Here is a 27934-nt window from a genome sequence, read left to right as displayed (position 1 = left end):
GAGGACCTAAAAAAAAATCTCTCCAGTCCACACTGCACTGAGTGGCAACATTAATTCAAAAGAAGTTTCTTCTGCACTGCAGTTCGTAAAATATGTGTCCTCCCTTTTGATTTAAATGAAGATGCTGCATGGTTCTTATTTTGGAGATGACATTGAAATTTTGTAAATCAGCGTACTAGCTGTCAAGTAAAAACCTCCACACTCATGTTTTAAAAAATATCTGTCATTCTGTGTCACATGGCAAACTCACCAGTGCCCACAGCTCTAAAGCTAGATAGTGTGGGTGTGTTGCTGAGGATGGGAGGCTATGGATGGGGATCATCTCAAGGGTAGGGACCAGGTCCCTGGCACCTCTTCTCCAGCCCCACCTACATACAGATGCTCACTATGTGTTTGGTGAATGAATGAATGAATGAATGAGTGAATGAATGAGTGGCTATCACCCACACTGCACCTGGGACCCTTCTTCCTTTCACTGTCCCAGACACTCCCACAGACCTTACAGAATCCTATATCCTGCAGGACTGACTTTCTCATGGCTTGGGATGAGGCTGTGACTCTCTGAGTCCAGGAGTGACCAGCTCCCAGGTGTAAACAGTGGTGCACAGGAAAGCACCTCAGGTGGGCAGGGCCTTGGACACAGGTGTCGCATTCCTCAGATGCCCCCGGAGGCCCTGGTCCAGGCTCTGTTGCTCACAGGAAGCCACGAGGTGGGAGGCGGGACACAGTCTCTGCTCCTCTGCCCTTCTTTGGGCAGGTCTCTGGGTCGCAAGGTTTCCGTCTGCTCTGTGCAGAGGGAGTGGAGCTGCGAGGGCTTGTGGCTTCGCAGTTCCTCTTCTGTGAACAGCCGAGATCACGCGCTCCTCCCCAGCCACCCGTTCCTCCCCGCAGTCCTTCCCCTCCACTCCGTTCCCCGTCTCTGCTCACGCAGGGAGCCCAGGAAGCCTCCGCCTCAGAGATGCTACCGCTGCTGCTGCCCCTGCTGTGGGCAGGTGAGTGGGCCAGGGGAGAGGTGCCGTGGGGCTGGGCCGAGCTGACCCTCATGTCTCCACAGGGGCCTTGGCTCAGGAGCGGAGATTCCAGCTGGAGGGGCCAGAGTCACTGACGGTGCAGGAGGGTCTGTGCGTCCTCGTACCCTGCAGATTGCCCACTCCCTCTTCAGCCTTGTACAATGATTATGGCTACTGGTTCCTGGAAGGGGCTGATGTTCCAGTGGCCACAAATAACCCAAATGAAGAAGTGCAGGAGGAGACCCGGGGCCGATTCCACCTCCTCTGGGATTACAGTAGGAAGAACTGCTCCCTGAGCATCAGAGATGCCCGGAGGAGGGACAATGCTGCATACTTCTTTCGGTTGAAGTCGAAATGGATGAAATACGGTTATACATCTTCCAAGCTCTCTGTGCGTGTGATGGGTAAGGAACCAGCTCCAGGACTAGCCACAGGGGAAGGTCATGGGGGCCGTAGGGCAGGGCTGGGACAGGAGCACCCTGTTGGGAGGCGCGTACAATTAAGCTGTTGGGCTCAGGGGAGGAGCTGGACCAGAGACTGGGCTTCCCCCTGGATGGAACCTCAGACCCCCGTCCTGATCCTGCGTCCCCATCTCCTCACTAGCCCTGACCCATAGGCCCAACATCTCCATCCCAGGGACCCTGGAGTCTGGCTGTTCCAGGACCCTGACCTGCTCTGTGCCCTGGGCCTGTGAGCAGGGGACGCCCCCCATCTTCTCCTGGATGTCAGCTGCCCCCACCTCTCTGGGCCCCAGGACCACCCAGTCCTCAGTGCTCACGATCACCCCACGGCCCCAGGACCACAGCACCAACCTCACCTGTCAGGTGACGTTCCCTGGAGCCGGTGTGACCGTGGAGAGAACCATCCAGCTCAATGTCTCCTGTGAGTGCTGGGCCAGGATGCCAGGGTCCCTGAGGGTGTGGGGGGGACAGGGCAGGGCTGAGCCAGAGCTTAAAGTTGGGGACCTGGTCGCCAAAGAGGAGAGCCCCCTTCCCTGTTTTCATGGCCCCTGAGGGGAAGGCCCCATGCCTACCATCCCTCTTCAGGGATGTTGAGGCGGCCACCTCTTTCCACCCCAGATGCTCCACAGAAAGTGGCCGTCAGCATCTTCCAAGGAAACAGCGCAGGTAGGAACCAGCCTGTCCTGTTCTCTCCAGGGCCTGACGGAAGCAGAGTGGGGACTAATGGGGATCAATATGAGAAGCCGGGACTAAGGCCTCCATAGACTTCAAAGCCCTGAACTGAGTTTTTGCTCACCCCCAGCCTTTGTCGCCTCATCTGCAGGAGCTGCCACACCCCTCACACTCCCCCGTCTTGCTTGTTTTCCTACTGTCACAGGCATCTCCATGGTCCAAGAGTGGCACTTGTCTGCCACGACGCTGTCCGCAGCCCCTGCTCCACTCTCTGCAGGACAGCCTGGGCAGCTCCAGGGAAATGGTCTGGGCTTTTCTGAAGACCTGAGGCCCCTACTTTACTAGTCTCCTCCTCAGAGCTAGTGTGGACCCCACAGGAGGAGAGGGACACCAGTGCCTTGCCCCTACACCCCACCTCTCACTCTCTGCACCTCTCTCCCCAAAGCCTTCAAAATCCTGCAAAACACCTCGTCCCTCCCCGTCCTGGAGGGCCAGGCTCTGCAGCTGCTCTGCGATGCTGACGGCAACCCCCCTGCACACCTGAGCTGGTTCCAGGGCTTCCCCGCCCTGAACGCCACCCCCATCTCCAATACCGGGGTCCTGGAGCTGCCTCAAGTAGGGTCTGCAGAAGAAGGAGATTTCACCTGCCGTGCTCAGCATCCTCTGGGCTCCCTGCAAATCTCTCTGAGTCTCTTTGTGCATTGTGAGTGTGAGGGGAGGTGCTCGAGAGTGTGGGCAGCTGGGCGAGAGCTCCATAGTATTCAGAGAAGAGGCCCCTGCTAAGTCCTGTCCTCCCTTCCCAGACCCCTCACAACTGCTGGGACCCTCCTGCCTCTGGGAAGCTTAGAGTCCACACTGCAGTGGCTCCTCCCTGCACTGGCAGCTTGGGGAGGGGATGCTGGAGGGATGGTAACAGCAGCCATGGCTCCTTCACAGTCACCCCCAGCCAGCCGGTCCCTTGGCCAACAGCTCCCTGAGCCTCTGCCAGGGATTCAGCTCAAGTCTCAGCCTCAGCTTTGAGGCCCAGAACATCCCAGAGCAGCTCTGACCCAGCTGCTGCCAGATCAGGAGTCTGCTAAGAGGTGACAGTTGGGGGAAGAGAAGCCTGGGTCCTTGTATGAGTTTGCTAGGGCTGCCATAACAAAGTACTTCAAAGTGCATGACTTAAACAATAGGGATTTATTGTCTTATGGTTCTCAACGTCAGAAGTCCAAGATCATGTAAGGTGTTAGAGTTAGTTCCTTTTGAGGCTGTGAGGGAGAATCTCTTCCATGCTCCTTCTCTGGCTTCTGGTGGTTTCCTGGGAGTCTTTGGCGTTCCTAGGCTTGAAGGAGCATTGCCTTGAACTCTGACTTAATCTTCACATGGTGGTGTCTGTGTCCACATGTGCATCTGTGTCTACATTTTCCTTTTTTTTTTTTTTTTTTTTTTGAGGGAGGGTCTCACTCTGTTGCCAGGCTGGAATGCAATGGTGCGATCTTGGCTCAGTGCAACATGATAATCTGACATATGCAACCTCCACCTCCTGGGTTCAAGTGATTCTCCTGCCTCAGCCTCCCGAGTAGCTGGCACTACAGGTGCCCACCAACATGCCCAGCTAATTTTTATATTTTGAGTAGAGATGGGGTTTCACCATGTTGGCCAGGATGGTCTCGATCTCCTGACTTCGTGATCTGCCTGCCTCAGCCTCCCAAAGTGATGGGATTACAGGTGTGAACCACCACACCCGACCCATATTTTCCCCTTTTTATAAGGACAACAGTCATATTGGATTAGGGCTCACCCTGATCCAGGAAGACCTCATTATAACTAATTACATCAGCTATGACCCTTCTCCAAATCAGGTCATGCTCTGAGATGCTGGGGGTTAGGACTTCAAAATAGGAATTGTGGGGAGACATAATTCAACCCCTAACTGCTCCAGAGAAATGAAGCCTGGAGGAGATGTTTCCAAGGCCCAGACCAGAGTGGCTGGGGGCACAACGTCCTCAGTCTTGCAGTTGGGGGAAGGGGGAGTCATGGAGAGAGAAGAGGCTGGTTCCGGGTTCACAGGGCAGTGAAATGGTGAGTGACTGAGTCCTGGATGGGGGTGGTCACATTAGTGGAAGGTGGAGAGGAATGGCTGTTGGGAGGATGTCCTGGAATTGAAACTGGAGTTCACTCAAAATTCAAATTACAGGGAAACCAGAAGGCAGGACTGGTGGTGTCCTGGGAGCAGTCTGGGGAGCTAGCATCACAGCCCTGGTTTTCCTCTGTGTTTGCTTCATCTTCAGGTGAGAGTGGGCTCCAGGGAAGCACAGAAAGACTTGATGTGGGAAGGGCACACAGGTGGCAGAATCTCAGAAAACCTGAGTGGGGGAAAATGGGGTGCTTGGGAAAGTCGAGAGCGAGGAAAGGGAGGGTACTGGTGGTGTGAATTACCCCGTTGAACAGCTGAACCAAGCATGGGGTCTCTTTGAAACCATGGTCCAACTCTTGGGCTCATATGAGCACCTGGACCTCTTCATTACTTCTGTACTCTCCATTGGGAGTGGGGAGATGGTTCTCTTTTGGGGAAAGAGGCTCCAAATAACCAGGCTGAAAGGCTTAGGGCTGTTCCCTCAGAGTGAAGACTAGAAGGAAGAAAGCAGCCCAGCCAGTGCAAAACACGGATGATGTGAACCCCGTCATGGTCTCAGGCTCCAGGGTGAGTGATAGAGACCTTAATTTCCATTCAGCATTATCCCTTTTGAATGCTGCCCTAAGTAAGGACCCTGAGGCATTTCTTCATTAACACCTGACATTCCCTGCGGTTCCACATGTGACTATTTTAAATTTTTGACTCAGTAATAATTTAAAAAGTATTGATTTCAATAATTTAAAATAGTCACATGTGGAACTGAATCTAATAGTTCTGATGAAATATGTAGTCCAGTTAATTTGTTGGGGGTATTTATGCTCCTCAAATGTCAGATTATCATATTTCCTGGAATATTAGCCTTTTCTTATGGCATTGATTATTGAGAAAAAGAAATGAACAAAACTTAGTCTGTGTCAGGTGCATTAAGTACAAGGAATGTGGTAGACACAAGCCCTAGAGTAGACAGCCCAAATCAACCCAAAGTCATTACTGCTCATCACTATTACAATATTACAGGCATCTCTAGCTGCCTGTAATATTTTTTCTTTGGCATTGACCTTGGAGAACCTGAAGACTGTGTGTCTTGGGGATGGTTATCTTATATATTTCTTACCAAGGTTCTCTGAATTTCCTGAATGTGCATGCTGACCTCTCTAGAGAGGTTGGGGACATTTTTGTGGACAATATCCTCCAATATGTTGTTCAAGTTGCTTGCTCTCTCTCCTCTTTCAGGGATGCCAATGAGTTGTAGATTTGGTCTCTTTACATAATCCCACAGTTTTTGGAAGTTTTGTTCATTTTTAAAATTCTTTGTTCTTTTGTCTGCCTGAGTTAATTTAAAGAACCAGTCTTTGGGCTCTGATATTCTTTCCTCAGCTTGGTTTATTCTGCTGTTAACACTTCTGATTGTGTTATGAAATTTTTATAGTGAGTTATTCAGCTCTATCAGCTCATTTTGGTTCTTTCTTAAGATGGCTATTTCATCTTTCATCTCTTCAATTGTTTTACTGGATTCCTTTGGTTCCCTGGATTGGGTTTCTACTTTCTCCTGAATCTCAGTAATCTTAATTGTCATCCAGATTCTGAATTTTTTGTCTGTTATTTTAGCCATTTCATTCTGGTTAAGAACTTTTGCTGGGGAACTAGTGTGGTCGTTATGAGGTAAGAAGACACTCTGGCTTTTAGATTTGCCAGAGATCTTGCACTGGTTCTTTCTCATTTATGTGGGCTCATGTTCCCTTAATTGTGCTCTAATTTTAGTCAGTTGGCTTTGTTTCCGGATGTTTTCAGAAGGCCAAAGCTTTGTGCACGATCTTTATTTGTTGCTAAATTCTTGTCCTTAGTTTCACAGTGGGGTATATTAGCAAAGTATTTTTGGTGTTGAAGTTTGGATGTGATCCAATAGATGGTGCTTAAGCATAATGGCTGGCAGGTAGGCTCTTGTTCAGCCACATGAATCCTCTGTAGTTCCTCACATTTGCAGCCATGCTGCCTCCCAGTGCTCTGAGAATGTGGGCTCCTCTCTCACTCAAGTGCTGGCTACAGATTTTGACTTGGCACTCGGGCTGCACACTACAGCCCTGTGGTGAGCCCAGGCATTTTGTTTCCTCCCCAGCTTGGAGCAGCAGGGGCAGGGACGTTAGAAGTGCCAGTGGTAGAGGGCTTTTTCCTTGTCTCTTGGGGCTTCATCCTAGAGGAATGCAGAGCTGCTGCCAGTTGGAATAATCACCCTGGGTTGGGGCAGCTGTGCTGTGGGCCCAAGCAGGGGGACTTACCTGGTGAAGAGTAACGGTTGGAGGCTCACGGGGAAGAGAGACTGGGCTCCTCTCCGTAATGCAGCTGCGGCATGCTGGAGGTTCCACCAAATAAATCAGGCTCTTTGTTCCTTCCCCAGCCTGAGGGCAGCAAGGGCAGCATAGCTGCAGCAGCAATGGCAGAGGGGCTGCCAGCTGCTCTGAGAACTCCAACCCAGAAAGATACAGAGCCACTGCCAATGGGAACATTCATCTAGGGGTGGGGCCACCGTGCTGCAGGCCCCAGCCAGGGGCCCTGCCTGGTGAAGAGCAGGGAGTAGGGGGCCCACAGGGAAGTGAGATTTGGCGTCTTTCTGTATGGTGGTTGTAGTGTGTTGGAGGTGCCAGCAAAGTGATCAAGGTCTTTGTTCTTTTCCCAGGCTGAAGGCATCAAGGGCAGTACCACTGCAGTGGTAACGGCAAAGAGCCTGTGGGTTGACCCCAGGATATCCTCCTCAGAGAAACACAGAACTGCCACCAACTCAGGTGGGGGCAGGGCAGCTGTGCTGGGGGCCTGGGTCAGGATGTCCTTCTCAGTGAGGAATAACAGGGGCAGGGACCCACACTGATACCGTCTGGCTGCTTTTCCATAAAGCAGTTCCGGTGTGTTGGAGGCCAGTGATAGTCCTTATGCTCTTTTCTCCTTCTCCAGCCTCGGGGAACAGGAGTGGGAGCTGTGGCAGCAGAAAAAATGGCAGACTTGTCTGTTACCTCTGGGAGCCCTGTCCCAGAGAAATGGAGAGCTGCTACTGGCCCAAGTGCTCAGGCAGGGGTGAGGTGGCTGTGCTGGGGTCCCAGGCCAGTGGGCTTTGTCTGGCAAGCTGTAGCAGAGGTGAGGTCTGCAATCCATCTGCTCCTCAGCACCATAAATGTGGTTCCTACCCTGAGAGCATGTGAGAGAGCCTGGCCTCTCTTGTTGGTGAAGCTATGTCACCTGGTGCCCAGGTGTTCATAGGTCCAAGGTCCTTGGGGCTCCACTTGGGCCTGAGCAGTGGCCCTGCCCAGTCTCCACACAGCTCTCCATGTCAGTCTGGAGGCTTCAGGGGATCTCTCATGTCCAAGATTGCAAAGGTCCACGGCAGAAGTGTGGGTCCTTGGCGGCTGTCGCTCACTCACTGTTTCCGCATGGTGGGGAGCCTCCCTTGGCTCCGTGCCAATCCTGGGTAGGGAGCTGCCTTGTCTCATTCTTCTCTGCACTCCAGGTCATGTTGCTTCCTTGATGAATTTCAACGTGTCCTTCTGGATGGTCTAGTTGGCAAGCTAATGTTTACTTGCCACTCTATCTCCTCTCCATTAGAGTGGTGTACACTCTATAGTCAATTTTTTAAAAACTCTTTTTTTTTTTTTTAAATTTATGAAGTATTTATTGATCATTCTTGGGTGTTTCTCAGAGAGGGGGATATGGCAGGGTCATAGGATAATAGTGGAGAGAAGGTCAGGAGATAAACACATAACAAAGGTCTCTGGTTTTCCTAGGCAGATGTCCCTGCAGCCTTCTGCAGTATTTGTGCCCCTGGGTACTTGAGATTACGGAGTGGCGATGACTCTTAAAGAGCATGCTGCCTTCAAGCATCTGTTTAACAAAGCACATCTTGCACCGCCCTTAATCCATTTAACCCTGAGTTGACACAGCACATGTTTCAGAGAGCACGGGGCTGGGGGCAAGGCCATAGATCAACAGCATCCCAAGGCAGAAGAATTTCTCCTAGTCAGAACAAAATGGAGTCTCCTATGCCCACCTCTTTCTACACAGACACAGCAACAATCTGATCTCTCCTTCCTTTCCCCACACTTCCCCCTCTTCTTTTCAACAAAACCGCCATCGTCCTCATGGCCCGCTCCCGATGGTTGCTGTCTCTTCGGAGCTGTTGGGTACACCTCCCAGACAGGGCGGCCGGGCAGAGGCGCTCCTCACTTCCCAGAGGGGGCAGCCGGGCAGAGGCGCTCCTCACTTCCCAGACGGGGCAGCCGGGCAGAGACGCTCCTCACCTCCCAGACAGGGCGGCCGGGCAGAGGCGCTCCTCACTTCCTCCCAGACGGGGTGGCAGCCAGGCAGAGGCGCTCCTCACCTCCCAGACGGGGTGGCTGGGCAGAGGCGCTCCTCACTTCCCAGAGGGGGCGGCCGGGCAGAGGCGCTCCTCACCTCCCATATGGGGTGGCAGCCGGGCAGAGGCGCTCCTCACCTCCCAGACGGGGTGGCTGGGCAGAGGCGCTCCTCACTTCCCAGAGGGGGCGGCCGGGCAGAGGCGCTCCTCACTTCCCAGACGGGGCAGCCGGGCAGAGACGCTCCTCACTTCCTCCCAGACGGGGTGGCAGCCAGGCAGAGGCGCTCCTCACCTCCCAGACAGGGCAGCCGGGCAGAGGCCCTCCTCACTTCCCAGACTGGGCGGCCGGGCAGAGGCGCTCCTCACTTCCCAGACGGTGTGGCGGCTGGGCAGAGGCGCTCCTCACTTCCCAGATGGGGCAGCCAGGCAGAGGCGCTCCTCACTTCCTCCCAGACGGGGTGGCGGCCGGGCAGAGGCGCTCCTCACTTCCCAGATGGGGCAGCCGGGCAGAGGCGCTCCTCACTTCCTCCCAGATGGGGTGGCGGCCAAGCAGAGGCGCTCCTCACCTCCCAGACGGGGTGGCTGGGCAGAGGCGCTCCTCACCTCCCAGATGGGGCGGCCGGGCAGAGGCGCTCCTCACTTCCCAGATGGGGCGGCTGGGCAGAGGTGCTCCTCACTTCCTCCCAGACGGGGTGGCGGCCAGGCAGAGGTGCTCCTCACCTCCCAGATGGGGCGGCCGGGCAGAGGCACTCCTCACTTCCCATACGGGGTGGCAGCCGGGCAGAGGTGCTCCTCATCTCCCAGATGGGGCAGCCGGGCAGAGGTGCTCCTCACTTCCTCCCAGACGGGGTGGCGGCCGGGCAGAGGCGCTCCTCACTTCCCAGATGGGGCAGCCGGGCAGAGGCGCTCCTCACTTCCTCCCAGATGGGGTGGCGGCCAAGCAGAGGCGCTCCTCACCTCCCAGACGGGGCGGCCGGGCAGAGGTGCTCCTCATCTCCCAGACGGGGCAGCCGGGCAGAGGTGCTCCTCACTTCCTCCCAGACGGGGTGGCAGCCGGGCAGAGGCACTCCTCACCTCCCAGACGGGGCGGCCGGGCAGAGGCGCTCCTCACTTCCCAGACGAGGCGGCCGGGCAGAGGCGCTCCTCACCTCCCAGACGGGGCAGCCGGGCAGAGGCCCTCCTCATCTCCCAGACGGGGCAGCCAGGCAGAGGTGCTCCTCACCTCCCAGACGGGGCGGCCGGGCAGAGGCGCTCCTCACCTTCCAGACGGGGTGGCCAGGCAGAGGCGCTCCTCTCTTCCCATACGGGGTGGCGGCCAGGCAGATGCACTCCTCACTTCCCAGACGGGGTGGCCGGGCAGAGGCGCTCCTCACCTCCCAGATGGGGCAGCTGGGCAGAGGCGCTCCTCACTTCCTCCCAGACGGGGTGGCGGCCAGGCAGAGATGCTTCTCACCTCCCAGACGGGGCGGCCGGGCAGAGGTGCTCCTCATCTCCCAGACGGGGCAGCCGGGCAGAGGTGCTCCTCGCTTCCTCCTAGACGGGGTGGCAGCCGGGCAGAGGCACTCCTCACCTCCCAGACTGGGCGGCCGGGCAGAGGCACTCCTCACCTCCCAGACGGGGCGGCCGGGCAGAGGCGCTCCTCACTTCCCAGACGGGGCGGCCGGGCAGAGGTGCTCCTCATCTCCCAGAAGGGACGGCGGGGCAAAGGCACTCCTCACATCCCAGACGGGGCGGCCGGGCAGAGGCGCTCCTCACATCCCAGACGGGGCGGCCGGGCAGAGGCGTTCCTCACTTCCCAGATGATGGGCGGCCGGGCAGAGGCGCTCCTCACATCCCAGAGGATGGGCGGCCGGACAGAGACGTTCCTCACTTCCCATACGGGATGGCGGCGGGGCAGAGGCGCTCCTCACTTCCCAGATGATGGGCAGCCGGGCAGAGGGGCTCCTCACTTCCTAGACGGGGTGGCGGCGGGGCAGAGGCTGTAATCTTAGCACTTTAGGAGGCCAAGGCAGGAGGCTGGGAGGTGGAGGTTGTAGCGAGCCGAGATCACACCACTGCACTCCAGCCTGAGCACCATTGAGCATTGAGTGAGCGAGACTCCGTCTGCAATCCCAGCACCTCGGGAGGCCGAGGCCTGCAGATCACTCGAGGCCAGGAGCTGGAGACCAGCCCAGTGAACACGGCGAAACCCCGTCTCCACCAAAAATACAAAAACCATTCAGGCGTGGCGGCGCGCGCCTGCAGTCCCAGGCACTCAGCGGGCCGAGGCAGGAGAGTCACAGGAGCTCGAGGCAGGGAGGTTGCAACACAGTCCAGCTTCGGCAACAGAGGGAGACCGAAAAAAGAAGGAGAGGGAGACCGAAGAAAGGGGAGAGGGAGAGGGAGCGGGAGCGGGAGCGGGAGCGGGAGAGGGAGAGGGCTTAAAAACTCTTATCTCAGTAACTGGTAGTATAAGTACATGAAAAATCAGTCTACCATGGTGAATGTTACATGTGCAATTGCAAAGAATGTGTTTTCTGAAGATACTGGGTGTAGTATTTTATAAATGTCAATTAGGTCAAGTTATTTTACACTAGTGTTCAATCCTTCTATATCCTTAGTGATTCTCTGTCTGCTTATTTTTACAATTTATTTTGTTAAATCATGCTCTGTGATTGGTTGCATATGCACTTAGGATTTTAATATCTTTTAATGAATTGACTTGTTTATCATCATAAAATGTCTTTATTTCTGGTAATATTTCTTTTCCTAAAATACACTGTCTGATTTAACATTGCCACTCTAGTGTTCTTAATATTAGTGCTTGTTTGTTATGCATTTTCCCCCCTTACTTTTAACACATGTGTGCCTTCATATGTATTGTGTCTGTCTTACAGATATCACATTTATTCTACCTATTTTATCAAGTCTGTCAATATCTTCCTTTTAATTGGAGTGTTTAGACCATTTATATTTAATGTGATTATTGATTTGGCTCAGTTTAATTCTACCAGATTGCTCTTTGCTTTATATTTATATTTGTCCTTTTATATTTATCTCTCTTTTTTGCCTTTTTGGTAGTTTTAAAATATTACTACTTTTTTTTCTTTTTTGAGATGGAGTCTCACTCTGTCACCCAGGCTGGAGTGCAGTGGCACGATCTCAGCTCACTGCAAGCTCCGCTTCCTGGGTTCACGCCATTCTCCTGCCTCAGCCTCCCGAGTGGCTGGGACTACAGGTGCCCGCCACTGCGCCTGGCTAACTTTTTTTGTATTTTTAGTAGAGATGGGGTTTCACTGTGTTAGCCAGGATGGTCTCGATCTCCTGACCTCATGGTCCACCTGCCTCGGCCGCCCAAAGTGCTGGGATTACAGGCATGAGCCACTGTGCCCAGCCGACCCTTACTTTTAATCTGTAACCCTTCTTGAGTCCTAAGGGAAGATTTGGGATGTTTACTGGGCCTCTGCTTATCAGACCCGGAACATCAAATTTGGTTTACCCAGTTCCATCAGACTGCTGAGAGGAGAGTTACTACTTTTATCCTCTAGCAGGGGTGTCCAATCGTCTGGCTTCCCTAGGGCACATTTCTTTTCCTTATTAGTTTTCAGCAATTGGATTATGACATGCCTAGGTGTGGTTTTCATTGTTTTTATCTTTTTTGGTATTTGCAGATATTCTTGGATATATGTTTTGGTATTGTGAAAACATTTTAATCATTATTTTTTCCACAATTTTTCTACTCCCTTCCCCTTTCTGGGATCCCAGTTGCACTTGTGTCAGAATGCTTGATATTGTCCCACAGGCCAATGAGGCTGTGCTTATTTATTTTTTGTTTTTGTGTTTTCTTTGTGCTTCAGTTTGGAAAGTTTTTATCGCTATGTTTTTTAGTTCATTGCTATTTTCTTCTGCTGTACCTAATCTGCTATTAGCTTTTCTTTTTAGATATTGCCATTTTTCATCTCTAGAAATTCAATTCAGTTTTTTTTTTTTTTTTTTTCCCTGAGATAGGATCTCACTCTATCGCCCAGGCTGGAGTGCAGTGGCATGAACATGGCTCACTGCAGCTTCGACTTCCTAGGCTCAAGTGATCCTCCTGCCTCAGCCTTCCAAATAGCTATGACTACAGGCATGCACCACTGCGCCTGGCTAATTTTTTAAACAAATTTTTGTAAAGACAGGGTCTCACCATGTTGCCCAGGCTGGTCTCAAACTTGGGCTCAAGCAATACTCCTGCCTCGGCCTCCCAAATTGCTGGACTTAATAGGTGTGAGCCACCACACCCAGCCCAGTTCTTTATAGTTTTCATTTCCTTATTATGTTCTGTTTTCCTTTAAGTTTTTGTTGTTATTATTGAGAGAGGGTTTCACTCTTTTGCCCAGGGTGGAGTGCAATGGCATGATCTCAGCTCACTGCAACCTCCACTTCCCAGGCTCAAACAATTCTCCAGCCTCAGACTCCCGAGTAGTTGGGACTACAGGCGCGAGCCACCATATCCGGCTAATTATTTTGTGGGTTGGGGATTAGAGATGGGATTTCACCATGTTTCCCAGGCTGGTCTTGAACTCCTGAGCTCAAAGCAATCTGCCTGCCTCAGCCTCCCAAAGTTCTGGGATTATAGGCATGAACAACCATACCTGGCCTAAGTCTTTGAATATGTGTATTTATAGCTGTTTTTAATCTTCTTTTCTGCGAATTCCATCATTTGGTGATATGTTTCTACTCACTGATATACTTTTCATTGCTTACATTCCACAGCTTCTTCGCATAGGTGGTGATTTTGGTGGCATACTGGACATCGTGTTATATTGTTGATTATCTGGATATTTTAATCTTCCTTTAAAAATTGTTGAGCTTTGTTCTTGAATGCAGTTAATTTATTAGTGGATTGTCTTCACCCATTCAAGGATTTTTACAAAAGCTTTGGTAGGGTGAGTTTATATTTGCCTTCATTCCGGCTTTTTCATAGCTGTTCCTTCTCCAGCAGTACGTACCCAGGCTTTCAGCCTTTCACTCTGTGCATATAGCTTAGTATTCAGCCAAAGATTCAAGGGGACCTCTATGCATATTTTTTGGAGTTCTTTCTCTGTGTAGCTTTTTCTCTCTGTACTCTGCTCTACAAATTCCACCCACATCATTCCCACTTGAACTGCAGTTGCTGCCTCCACAGTTTCATAAGACTCTTGTGTTCCGCTTGGATTTATCCTCCACGTACTGCAGTTTGGAAATTGTCATTTGATCATGGGACTCACCTCATTGGTTTCCTTTCTTTCAGATGTCACAGTCCTGGGCTGCCTGTTTTCCTTGTGAAACACATATTTTACATACTATGTATAGTTTTCTAATTATGTTGGGAGGGTGCCAGTTACTCTACCATAGCCTGAATGAGAACTGACCAAGAATAATTCAAGTCACGATTCCTGTTGTTCTGACCCTCAGGAAAAATTGGTGCTGTGGGAGGTAATACCTAGACTGTCTTCAAAAGTCTGGGATGTGTGGATGGGGGAAGGTGGCCAGGGGAAGCCCAGGGAGAGGCAATTTCCACCTGTTCTTTTCTTCATTCAGTAGGGCTTTTGTGCTGATCTGTCATTTCTCCTACAGAAATTCACACCTTTAGTCTCGGACTTTGCCACTGATTTGTGTAGCAAGAATGCAGGCAGGAATATATTATCCCAATGATGGAGGGAAGACATGAGCAGAACATAAATCTCATTTCTGTAGCCATTCGCCCACTGTCACCAATGCCTCCCTGAACACACACACACACACACACACACACACACTCCGATATAAAATATTTTGTTTCCCCAGAGATCTCCCACTTTTTCTTATTTGCTCATTCCATAATTTCTTGTATTGCCTCTTGGTTTATTTGGAGGAATAACACACTTAGTGTGTGTTAAATCCCCACTTTGTTGGGAATCATTACATAATTTCTTTACCATGCTTTACTTTCAAGTTTTCAGGGGCATTGGAAAGAGAAGATACAGGAGAGGGCGTCCGGTGGCCTGTACTGCAGGACCCGGTCTCTGTTCTGTCCTCCAGTACCTGTCTAGGAATCAGATATGCCACTCCTGCCCCTGCTTTATATTTCAAAATATCTGCTATCATGAATTAAAAACGTGATTTTGTTTCCTGTTTTTAACTAACTGCATCTCATAGAAAACCACACTGCCTACTATCTGGGACTGTGTCTGCTTTCTTCATGGCTTGACATCTAGCACATGTCACATGACCTACACAATAATAAGGTGGTCCTGAGTCCTGCTCAGTCGTGCATTTATATGGATGTGTGTCTTTAGGCAACATGTGGAGCCTCTCTTAGCCTTAGTGTTCCTGTTTGTAAGATGAATGTAATCATGGAATCCACTGCAAAGCATTTTTTGAGAATAGAATATGACTGATTAATGTAAACACTCACTAAGGGCCTGCCAATCTTAATTATTAAATATTTCAAAATACATGAATGCAGTGGATGTGGTGACTCATGCTTGTAATCCCAGCACTTTAGGAAGCCAAGGTGGGTGAATTCCTTGAGCCCAGGGGTTCATGACCAGCCTGGGCAACATGGTGAAACTCCATCTCTACAAAAATTAGCCAGGTGTGGTGCATGCCTGTAGTCCCAGCTACACAGGAGGCTGAAGCAGAAGGATCATTTGAACCCAGGTGTTCAAGACTGCCTGAGTCGTGATCATGCCGCTGCACCCCAGCCTGGACAACAGAGCGAGACCCCATCTCAAAATAAAATAAAATAAAACGAAATACAATAAAATAATAAATGAATGGATAAATAATAAAGTTACATCAGTTCTACTCCCTTTCTGATCCTTGGCTGCTTTCTTTGAGAACCTATTGTCCAGCCCTGAATCTTTTCTTTTCTTCCATTCAGGGTCATCAGCACCAGTTCCAGACAGGCATAGTTTCAGACCACCCTGCTGAGGCTGGCCCCATCTCAGAAGATGAGCAGGAGCTCCACTACGCTGCCCTACGCTTCCACAAGGTGCAACCTCAGGAACCAAAGGTCACCGACACTGAGTACTCAGAAATCAAGATACACAAGTAAGGAATTGTCCAAAGCCATAACCTTGATTGGAGAGAACATGGTACCTCTCAGTGTATTGGTTACTAGGGCTGCCACAGCGTCGTACCACAAACTGAGTGACGTAAACACAGAACTTTATTTTCGTATAGTTTCAGATGTTAGAGGTCTGAGAACAAGGTGTTATCAGGGTTGGTTCCTTCTAAGGCCTCTCTTGTTGGCTTGTAGATAGCTGTCTCCTCCTTGTGTCTTCACATGGTCTTTCCTCTGAGTGTGTTTGTGTCTTAATCTTCTCTTCTTATACAGACACTAGTCATATTGGATTAGGGCTTCCCCATGACCTAATTTAAATAAATTAACTATTTAAAGACCCTCCAAATACAGTAACCTTCTGAGATATTGAGATTTAGGACTTCCAACATATGAATTTTAGAAGGGAACAACTTAGCCCATAACACTGTGTCCAATTCTTTTAAAATTAATGTTTTTGTTGTCAATGGACTATATAAATTCCTTCGTATATATGGCAGACCACAGGACTTCTGTCCAAGAGAACTGAGTTCAACTCCATCTATGCCAGCTATTGAGCAAGTCACTTTATCTCCCTGCTCGGTAAGGCAGGGAAATAATTTCCATCTAACCAGATTGTTATGAAAGGTCAAAGAAAGCATACAGCTAACATACAGCTTTGTTAGCTGTAAAACAGCTAACAAAGGCCCTGACACAAAGGTTTTCATAAAGTCTGTATATTATTGTAAATAAATGCCTTGTATCTGGCTTTGGTTAGCTTTTTTTTTTTCCTGAGATGGAGTCTTGCTGTATCTCCCAGGCTGGAGTGCAGTGGTGCGATCTTGGCTCACTGCAAGCTTCGCCCCCTGGGTTCACGCCATTCTCCTGCCTCAGCCTCCCAAGTAGCTGAGACTACAGGCACCCACCACCACACCCGGTTAATTTTTTGTATTTTTAGTAGAGACGGGGTTTCACCATGTTAGCCAGGATGGTCTTGATCTCCTGACCTCATGATCCACCCTCCTTGGCCTCCCAAAGTGCTGAGATTACAGGCATGAGCCACCGTGTCCAGCTTTGGTTAGCTGTTTTAACAGACGGTTTCTGCTGGCAATTTCTTCTAAGGCTAAAAAGGAGTAGGCCCAGAGGCCACAGCATCAGGTGTCTGTGTCACCCCCTGTTCAGAACTCTTCATGACTCCCCAAAATAAGGTTTCCATCCATCATCTTTCTGCTCAAGGCTCTCTACATGATCTTGTCCAACCAGATTTCCCCAGATCAATTCCTCATCAGTCACCAATACCCCATGTCCATTTCCACAGCTTCCTCTTACAAATCCCAGTCTCCACTCTTTCAGTGAAATTGAAGAAAGCATTTAACGAAGACCAACTATTAAGGAAAATTCTTAAAAGTAGCCACGAAAAATAAAAAGACAGATTACACTTAAAAGACCACAGTTAGCAATGGCTCACACCTGTAATCCCAGCACTTTGGGAGGCTGAGGTGGGTGGATCACTGGAGGTCAGGAGTTTGAGACTGGTCTGGCCAACATGGTGAAACCCCATCTCTACTAAAATACAAAAATTAGCTGGGCATGGTGGCGCTTGCCTGTAATCCCAGGTACTTCAGCAGGCTGAAGCATGAGAATTGCTTGAACCTGGGAGGTGGAGGTTAAAGTGAGCTGAGATTGCATCACTGCACTCCAGCCTGGGCGACAGAGCGAGACTCCAACTCAGAAAAAACAAAACAAAACAAACAAGCAAAAAACCACAGTTAGACGGACAGCTGACTTTTTTAGGAGCAATATTGGAAGGCTAAATGCAATAGAAAGATGTCTTTGATGCCTTAAGAGAAATAAGTGTTGTTTTAGAAAGCCTACTCAATGAAAACACATTTTAAGACTGAAAGTGAAATATAGATATTTTAAGGAAAACCAAAATATGTGAGTGTTAATAAAGAAAAGATTTCTCAAATAAATTCTAAAATACATAATTCAGGTATTAGGAAAGTGATCCCAGATTAGATTTTTGAGATCCAAAAAAAAAAAAAATGAAAACCTAAGAAAGTAGCAAATATGTGAGCAAAATGAAACAAATACTTGTTGTAAAAATAATGACAGTTTGTAGAGGGGTCAAACATCAAATGTAATATTGAAATACCAATATTATATAGCCCACAAACTATAATAACATAAAGTTCAGAAGAGTGTAAATAGAACTTATATTACATAAAGTCTTTATATTATTCCAGAGAAAATTAAATGTTATGATGAATGTTACATTTGGATAATTTATTATTGTAACGTCAGGGAAATTTAAAGAATTGAAGCCAAGTTTATCACCTCTGAACTAGAGGAAGTATAAAAGGTGCTAGAAACATTATTCAGTCAAACCAGAGAAGACAAGAAATGAGAGATTAAAGAAAAAAAGAATGAATAGAACATTTAGAATACAAGTATAAGATGCTGTATTTAGACTCGAATACATTCTAAAAATCACATTAAGCACAAGTGAATTAAATGCTACAGTTAAAATACCAGCATAGTACGACTGGGGGAAAATGTAGCTATACATTGTTTACAAGAGATCTACATAAAAAATAAAGATAGGGGAGGTTGTGTATAGAAGGATGAAAAAAGACATACCATGCAAACCGTAACCAAAAGAAACTGATGTAGTCAGTCAAGTTTCCACTGGAAAAAACAAGTCTGTAGGATGTATGTATTGAAAGATTCAACTATTCACAATAGCAAAGACATGGAATCAACCTAAATGCCCATCAATGATAGACTGGATAAAGAAAATATGGTACATATACTCAATGAAATACTATGCAGCCATAAAAAAGAATGAGATCATGTCCTTTGCAGGGACATGAATTGAGCTGGAGGCCATTATCCTTAGCAAACTAACACGAACAGAAAACCAAATACCACCTGTTGACACTTCTAAGTGGGAGCTAAATGATGAGAACACATGGACACATAGAGGGGAACAACACACACAGGGCCTTTTGGAGGGAAGGAGGGTGGGAGGAGGGAGAATATCAGGAAAAAATAACTAATGGGTACTAGACTTAATACCTGGGTGATGAAACAATTTGTACAACAAACCCTCATGACACAAATTTACCTATGTAACAAAACTACACTTGTACCCCTGAACTTAAAATAAAAGTTTAAAAAAAGGAACTTAAAAAAAAAAGAAAGAAAGATTCATTGCAAGAAAATGGCATATGCTTTTGTGGGAGCTGGCTAGGCAAGCCCGAGATCTACAGGGAGGGTCATCAGGAAGCCCAAGTTAGGACTTTGTCATGAGCTCAAGCTGCAATCCACAGGCAGAATTTCTTCTTTCTCAGAGAAGCCTCAGCTCTGAAGGTCTTTCCATGGATTGAATCAGGCTTACCCAGATTATAAAGGATAATCATCCTTAAACTGATTATAAATCTTAATCATGTGTACAAAGCACCTTCACAGCAACACCTAGATTTTTTCATTGACTATCCTGGAGACTGTTACCTAGACACATTGACACATAAAACTGAATATGTCAATATCAGAAAATATGTCTATTACAAAAAGAAGTATTAATGGAGGTAAAAGGTACCACTTCATAAGGATTAAAGATTCAACCTACTAGGAAGATACATTTGAAATGTACCTGCACATGATAAAATAGATTCAGAATATATAAGGCAAGAATAGGCAAAGTGAAAACAAAATGGCCTAATCCATATTTATGGAGGGCAATTTTTAACACATATTTTACAATAACTGATGGTACACACAAACAAGAGAATTGCTAAGGATATGCAATATAGTATACGTAAATAACATGATTAACAAACTTGGTCTATGGCCATAGGCCGTAGAAAACTGCTCCAAACAACTACAGAAAACATATTCTATTTGAGCACACATGGAGTATTGAAAAATTTTTTTTTTGCCATATACTGGGCCAAAAGTATATTTCAACATATATCAGAGAAGTGAAACCATACAGAATGTGTTAATTGATTTCAATGTTATTAAGCTCAAAATAAGTAATAAAACATAACTATATACCAATGTCTATGTAACTGTACATAATTAGTGGAAACTTAGAATATCCCTTAAAATAAGTCATAGATTAAATAATCAAAATATACGGCCAGGTGTGGTGGCTCATGCCTGTAATCCCAACACTTTGGGAGGCCGAGGTGGGCGGATCACTTGAGGTCAGGATTTCAAGACTAGCCTGGGCAACACGGAGAAACCCTGTTTCTACTAAAAAAAAAAAAATACAAAACTTAGCTGGGTGTGGTGGCATGTGCCTGTAATCCCAGCTACTCAGCAGGCTGAAGCAGGAGAATTGCTTGAATCTGGGAGGCACTGCACTCCAGCCTGGGCAACAGTGAGACTCCATCTTAAAAAAAATCGTCATCATTATCATCATAACACAAGTAAGAAATTATTTAAAACTGGATACTGAAAATACCATAAAACTTTTAGAGTAAAACTAAAGCATTTATTAGAGGAACTATATATAACCTTAAATGTGTATGCTAGGGTGGGAAAAGCTAAAATTTAATAAACTCAGCTTTAATTTCAAGAATTTAGAAAAAGAACAACAAAACCAAAAGGAATTGGAGAGAAGGAAATATCAAATGATAAGAGCACATAGCATAGAAAACATATTCAGTAGAAAGGAACAACATCACGAACTGCTAGTTCTTTGATACAAATAATAAAATGGGCAAACCTCAGTTGCAATTAATCCAGAAATATAGAAGGCAAAAATAACTAGTATGCAGGAATATAAGGGAGAAAGCATTACTTAATCTAATGCAAAATAAGCAGAAAGTAGTAAGCTGTATGAAAAGTTTTGAATATTTATATAAAATGGACAAATTTCTAGGAAAAAATGTGTTACCTAACCCTGTAGGCATGGTTCAGTTTGTATCTGTCCTTCTGACCTCTCAGTCTCAAAATGAAAAGCCAAATGTATTTATGAAATTCTGCCACTAGGGGGAGTTCCTTCAGCCCCGCTTTCGGGTTCACTGTAGTTGAGTTTGTCATGATGCAAAAGTCCACTCTTTGCTGTGCCAGTTGATTGAGCAGAACCACTTGAAAACCAAGATGAAATGTTTTCCTCCTCAAGCAATGGCCATAAAGAACTGCCCATGAGGTCACAGATGTGATTTCATGAAAAAATAAGGCAATATCCCAGGAGGAGTTGTGGGAATCTGGGCCACCTGCTCATGTCACTTGGTTGTGATTTCTGGACCTCCTGAAGGCCATCTTGAAGTCAGTTATATGATATCCAAATTCACTTCATAATGGATTATTGCTTCACATGCTCAACTTTTTAGCTTGATGGGTCACAGAGCACCTACTTCATGATGGGCAGTTTGTATCATATATTCATTTCATATCCCATAGTCAGAGTATCAGTCTCTACCAAGGCCTGGTAATAAGTCAGAAGCTCTTTCTCAGGAGATCCATCATGTTCTGAAAAACAGAGCATGGCTTTGCAACAAAAGTCCTAGGGGTCTTCACTCTGGGGCACACCGACATTCTTAATTATTCCAGATACTTCCAGTATAATTTAATCTTGAGTTATAAACCTCAAGTTGTAAAGCTTCTTATACTACAGCCTGGACCTGCTGCAGAGCCTTTCCTTGAACTGAGAACAACTCCAAACTGGAAGTCTTAAGATTTACATAGTAAGTGGGTTAGAGCATCCAATCATAGTTATACATTTCCTCCAAAATCCAAAGGTGCCTATCAAGAATTGAGCTTCTTTGGTAGGGGTAGGATGACCTCCCATTTTATATCTGATCCTCTTTAAAGCCAACGTGCTCAACTTATCTCTGGGGATTAAGTAATGACACATTGCCTTTGACAATTCCATCATCCTGATTGAAAGTAGTGTGATTATATCCATTGCAGTATTTCTTTCTGTCATCCCCAATAAACTGATCATAAATCTTAATCATGTGTACAAAGCATCTTCACAGCAACACCTAGATTAATGTTTCATTGAATGTTCTGGGGACTATAACCTAGACACATTGGCACATAAAACTGACCATCATAAGTATGTCAATATCAGAAAATATATCTTTTACCAAAAGAAGTGTTAATGGAGATAAAAGGGCCAATTTTATAAGGATTAAATATTCAATATACTAGGACAATACATTAGAAATTTACCTGCACATGATAAAATAGCTTCAGAATCTGTAAGGCAAAAATAGGCAAAGAATGACTTCAGAATATATAAGGTGAAAAAAAATAGGCTGAACCAGGTTAGTCTTCACAGAGCTTTTCATGGACACTTGTGCTGTCTTTACCAGTATACTACTTGAGGGGTAGGAGCAGGGGAGATTAGGGTACAGGTTGAATTTTTGTCATTTTTTACTTTCCAACATTTTTAACTCTCTAAACCTTTGGGTTATTTTTTCTCCATTATGCCAAGAAAGTTCTGACATCATCCTCGTTGAATTTGGGTCATTGTTGAGTCCATTTTCATTGGAATATAATAATATTGTTTCAATCAAACATAAAGCAAATTCCTTCATCCACCTGAGGGCTTCTTGAGCTAAAACATTATATCTGTAATGTTTTGTTAGTATACCCATATCAATACATTTGGCTAAGCCAGTGTAATATTTTATCTTTCTTGGTCTAAGATTCCTAGTGTCCATTTTAACATATATTTTTCAGGTGTCTGCTTATATAAATCAGAGTACCCAATAATTCCTTTAGAATGTAAGATCTTTTCAAGGGTCATGCATTGCATTTACCCCATGGAAGAGACTTGCATTTTATTCTTGGTCTGGAATGAATAGTGATTGGGATGGGTTTTGAAGAGACTCAGCACCTTCCTGTGCTTGGGCAATCTCTCCAAGCAGAATTATTAGAGTCTTCCAGTAAGGAAAGACTAATCTCTCCAGACCAAGGAAATCAGGCTATATTCTCGTATCAAGAGAGTTTCAAAAAGTCTTGGGGCAAGGGGGGTGATTTTCAACTTTATCCAGAGACCATGCATAGGGGTCATCCACATGTTCTTGGGTACTTGATCTTCATGCAAGACCCCTTTCCAAGTCCAGGCCCCTCAGTCCTTTCCAATAACTGCCCTAAATTTCCTATAAGAAGCACAGGCAAATCTTTAAGTTCGAATTATGTCGTAATTCTTCAACAAATACAATTAAATTTGGGGCCTGATTTTTTTTTTTTTTTGCAAGATTGTCCCCATAGTCAAATGACATGAAATTGTTTAAAATCATAAGGCACTTCTGTAGTTTACAACCATAACTTGACCTAAGAGGTAAGACCTGAGCTTGGCACTTGCCCTTTGCAGGTTTTCCAGCAGAGTTAGGAGCAGAGAGTTTACCACACAGTCTTTGTGGTCATTAATGCTCACACAGCAGTGAATAGCATTGCCATTCGATCCTTCAAGGCATTTGCTTAATAGGCACTCAATCATAGGTAATTAATTAATCATGATGGCACCGTATGTGGAATTCTATGAAACATTTAAAGGAGAAATAATATCAAACTTTCCCAGACTCCCTCAGTAAATAGAGAAGGAGAAAACACTCATTTCATGAGGCAAAATTCAAACCTGATACCAAAGCTTCACGAGGCCATTACAAGAAAATTGCAGATCACTGCACCCTTTGAACATAGAAAAGTCTTCATTTAAATATAAGTAAATCCAATCCAACAGGTAAAATTGACATAATACATGATGACCAAGTGGGGTTTCACATCCAAAAATAAATGTAATATACCACGCTAACAGAATAAAAGAGAAACGTCAAATGTGCCTCTTGATTACTTCAGAAATAACGTTGGGCAGAATTTAAAACACATTTATAATTTAAAACAATCTCAGCAAATTAGAACTAGAAGAGAAAAACTTCGATCTGATTAAGAGCATCTAAATTACCTGCAATTAGCATCATACATAATAAAGAAATATTGAACACTTTTTCCCCTAAGATTGGGAGAAAGGAAGCAATATCTGCCCTATTATTTCTATTCGACATTGTAGTATAGGTCCTAGCCAGTGAAATTAATTAAGAAATAAAAAATACAAGGCTGGGCACGGTGGCTCCTGCCTGTAATCCCAGCACTTTGGGAGGCTGGGGCGGGTGGATCACGAGGTCAGGAGTTCGAGACCACCCTGACCAACATGGTGAAACCCCATCTCTACTAAAAATACAAAAAATTAGCTGGGCGTGGTGGTGGGCGCCTGTAGTCCCAGCTACTCGGGAGGCTGAGGCAGGAGAATGGCGTCAACCTGGGAGGCGGAGCTTGCAGTGAGCCGAGATCATGCCACGGCACTCCAGCCTGGGCAACAAATTGAGACTCCATCTCATTAAAATAAATAAATAAATACATACATACATACATACATACATACATACATACATACATGTGTATATTTTGGAATAAAAACTAGATTCGCAGGTGACATAATTATGTACGTGAAAAAGTATAAAAAACTACAAAATAAGAAATTTTATATAAATCAAAAGACAAATGTCCAGGTGCAGTAGCTCATACCTGTAATCCCAGGAGAGCCTGACCCTGAGCTCCTCCCAGCCCTTGAAACCTGGGGGGCTCGAGCTGCCTTGAGTGCACTTCAGGGATGAAGGGGAATTCACCTGCCGAGCTCAGAACTATCTGGGCCCCCAGTACATCTCCCTGAGGCTCTCCCTGCACAGTGAGCATCAAGGGGCTGCACACCAGACCCCTTCCCTCCCAATGACCTTCACTCTCAGATTGCAGAACAAGTTGCCCCTGGGATCTTCAGGAGGATTAAGAGTGTCCTCAGCTCAGCAGTGAGCCAGAAATGTCCTGGGGCCAAGAGCCCCTGCTTACTGTTGGACAGCCTTAGAAGAAGGTGTGATGAGCCCTGGGCTCATGTGTCACCACATCCAGTGACACAGGAAGGACCTGGAGAACCAATGTCCAATTCCTTCTGGCATGGGAAGACAAGGGAGCTTGGTTTAGCAGGTGAATCTGTCTCATCCCACTTTTTGCTGAGAAATCAGGGCCCACGGCGGTGGTGGTTCTGGTGGCCGTTGGGGAGGCGGCTGCAAAGATCCTGATTCTCTGTCTCTGCCTCATCCTCCTCAGGTGAGCGCTGCCCCAGGGACCAAGGGGAGGTGTGGGAAGAGCAGGAGCCATGACACTGAATTCTGGATCCCTATGCTGGGGGGACTTGAATGAGTCAAGAGGTCCTGCAGTCAGCAGAGGCTGAGTTGTGATGAAAATTCCACAGGGGCCAATGTTTATCCATGCCTGATGCTGACCAAGAGTCCGGGGTCAGAGGTTCCTGCTATTACTGTGGAGGTCTTAGGGGCTAAGCCTGCTCTCTCCATCTCAGTCCCTTAGCAAGGCACAGGGAGGTGAGTCTGCTGCCCTCTGCACTGGGATCCAGCCACACTCACGGGCTGTGGTCTCTTGACTCAGTGTCAGGTCCCACAGGAGGGAGGCGGCAACAGCAGCAGGCGTGGAGGCTGCAGACCCTGTCCAAAATTCATCTCACCAGTGAGTGTCCTCGGAGTCTCACCCTCCCACGTCCCACTGGACATATCCCCAAAGGTGACCTCCAGGCTGCTCTGCTCAGCATGGCCAAAGTTGAGCCACGCATCTTCCTCTCCAAACCCACTTCTCCCCCTGGGATCCCCATCCCACTGATGACACAGAGGCTGCATCTCTAAAGCAAGAACCAGGATGTGGGTCTCCACCTTGACCCCCCTCCCTTCTCCAGATCCCATAAATCAATAGCTCTTGTTCCTCCTTCTCCTAAGAAGGGTTCATCTTGGAGCCCTTTTCTCCATCCTAGCCCTGGTTATTCCTAGGACCTCACCTCTTTGCTGGTCACCGAACTCTCCTTGCCTCCTGCCTCCATCTCTCCCCAACACAGACTCCAGGCTGTGCTTCCAGATACCTCCACGTCCAGTGCCTCCATGGTCTGAGTGGCCCTGCTTCCTCTCCATTGCTGGAAAATGAGGTGCAAATGCAACAGCCTGGACTGAAGGCCGTGCACGGCCTGTCCCCTGCTGGACTCTGCTCCCAGATGGTGTGCAAATGGCCAAAAGCACATGAGAAGATGCTCAGCATCATTAGTCACTTGACAATCACGAAACCAAACTGCAAAGGAAATACTACTTCACACCCATTCGGAGAGCTGTTAAAAATCAAAAACAAACAAAACCAGGCATACTTAAATATATAAATGCTTGGTATGATGATGTTAATAGTTACAACTAAGTAGTTAGTTGCTTACCACCTGCATATAATGAATAGTTTGGATCTCAGAGAGGTAAGAAGAGGCCGGGCTTGGTGGCTCACACCTGTAATCCCAGCACTTTTGGAGGCCAAGGTGGGCGGATCTTTTGAGGTCAGGAGTTTGAGACCAGCCTGGCCAACATGGTGAAACCCACATCTCCACTAAGAATACAAAAATTAGCCAGGCATGCTGGTGAGTGCCTGTAATCCCAGCTACTGTGGAGGCTAACGCAGGAGAAACACTTGAACCAGGGAGGCAGAGGTTGCAGTGAGCCGAGATCGCACCACTGCACTCCAGCCTGGGCAAGAGAGTGAGACTCAGTTGCAAAAAAAAAAAAAAGGTAGGAAGAGAGTCCTACTGTATTGTTGACATTTTCCTTTGTATGACCATTTGAATAGGGCCTAACTAGGTATTTTGGTATGTGTATATAGAACCATCACAAATGTAACAGCTACAAGAACAGACAGATACAAGTGTTTTGTATTGCGTTTTGAATATCTTGAGTAGAGCAACCATTGATGACCTGTTTTTGAACTGGTTTGTAACTCTTTGTAAAAGTCTGAGTAAAACCAAACATACTCTTCTCTTGAAAAATAAGAAAGAAATATTACTTGTTTTCAAGGATGTGGACATATGGAACCCCATTTGCACTGCATGTAAAATGCTGTGACCCTGTGGAAAATGCTTTTGGATTCCCTCCAAAAGTTAAGCATAGAAAAACCATGCAATTCAGCCATTCCACTCCTAGACATGTTCCCAAAGGAATTGAAAGCCTGGTCTTAAACAGATGTATGTTAACGAATGTTTATAGCCACATTATTTACAGTAGCTAAAGGGTGGAAAAAACTCAAGCATCCAATGACTGATGAATGGATCGAAAAAAGATTCCATATGCAAAAAATGGGATATTCTCTAGCCTTAAGAAAGGAATGAAAAAAAATCTGATACATGCTATAACATGGGTGAACCATGAAACAACCTCTCAAGTGAAAAGACACACAAAAGTGACAAATAGTGTATGATTCTGCTTGTGTAGCCTTATCCAATATCAGCAAATTCATGGAGACGTACAGAATGGTGGTTGCCAGAAACTAGTGGACAGGGTAGGAACAGGGATTGATGATACCACTGGTGGAGAGTGTCTGTTTGGGATGATGAGAAAGTTTAAAAAATGCAGTGGTGACATTGCACAACACGATGAATGTGCTTAATGCCAATGAATCGCACCCTACAGAATGTTACAAATTGCAAATTATGTGTTACATATATTTTACCAAAATAAAAACAAGAAAATGAAAAATATCTCTGTCATCAAAGTAATGTGATTCTGAAGGCCAGAAGGAAAAAATAAAATGAGAGCATGTGGGATGGTAATCTGTGGGGGAGGGGGGGTAAAGTCATGCAGGGAGGGGAGCTTGTGACAGATTGGGGACCGTGTCTCATCTGGCAGTGAGAGGAGGTCAGGTCTGAGCAAAGGCATGAAGGTGCTGAGCAGGCAGGCTCTGTGTCTGAATAGAGAAAAGCATCCCAGGAAGAGGGAAGGGGAGCACCAAGTGCATTGCTCAGAGGCAGCAGCAGGCCTGGGCACTGTGGAAACAGCAGGAGCCCCATGTCTGAAAGCAGAGAAGGGTGGAGGAGGGAGCAGCAGGAGGACCAGGCAGACCGTGTGGGGCCCTGAGGCCACGTAGGAACCTGGAGCCTTTGGGGAGAGCAGAGGCTCGACTGGATTCTCACTCTAACAAGACCCTCGGCTGCTCTGGTCAGAGCAGGCCTGCATGGGTCACAATAGCCACAGAGAGACTGGGAAGGCGCTGCTGGATCCTCCGGGAGGAGGGATCGGGCCAAGCCGGGGAGGCAGGGTGGGGTGAGGACGTGTGTTTAGATGTGTATGGAAGGTCGAGGTCACAGAGTTTTCTAATGGATGTGGTCAGAGAGGAGAAGGGAGGAGCAAGGATGGGGCCAGAATGTTCCCCTGAGCACCAGGAAGGAAGGAGATGTGTCCATGGAGGACTGCAGAGGGGAGG

The 27934-nt window shown here is 47.1% G+C and overlaps 1 protein-coding gene across 9 annotated transcripts; it reads left to right on the top strand.

Moving 5' to 3' along the window:
• The first annotated feature begins 801 nt into the window (after positions 1-801).
• LOC129020664 (sialic acid-binding Ig-like lectin 6) lies at positions 802-27193 on the top strand. 9 transcript variants are annotated; one of them, XR_008495879.2, is made up of 10 exons: positions 873-992; positions 1055-1414; positions 1614-1892; positions 2090-2137; positions 2589-2846; positions 4323-4416; positions 4748-4829; positions 15467-15636; positions 24752-25165; positions 25545-27193. XR_008495879.2 is itself a non-coding variant. In XM_054465295.2 (9 exons), exons 1-9 carry the CDS (start codon positions 959-961, stop codon positions 24753-24755), a joined length of 1329 nt encoding a protein of 442 aa, XP_054321270.1. In that variant the 5' UTR covers positions 873-958; the 3' UTR covers positions 24756-27193. The 9 variants fall into 9 exon arrangements, 8 of the variants coding, with proteins under 8 accessions (XP_054321277.1, XP_054321275.1, XP_054321276.1 ...); XM_054465295.2 differs by having other exon boundaries at positions 24752-27193; XM_054465302.2 differs by lacking the exons at positions 15467-15636; positions 24752-25165; positions 25545-27193 and adding an exon at positions 6937-7356 and having other exon boundaries at positions 802-992; positions 1647-1892.
• The last annotated feature ends 741 nt before the right edge of the window (positions 27194-27934 follow it).

This window comes from Pongo pygmaeus, chromosome 20 (genome assembly GCF_028885625.2).
Source record: "Pongo pygmaeus isolate AG05252 chromosome 20, NHGRI_mPonPyg2-v2.0_pri, whole genome shotgun sequence".
Taxonomy (NCBI): Eukaryota; Metazoa; Chordata; class Mammalia; order Primates; family Hominidae; genus Pongo; species Pongo pygmaeus.
Note: the sequence above shows the minus strand (reverse complement) of the source record. Positions and strands in the feature narration are given on the sequence as shown.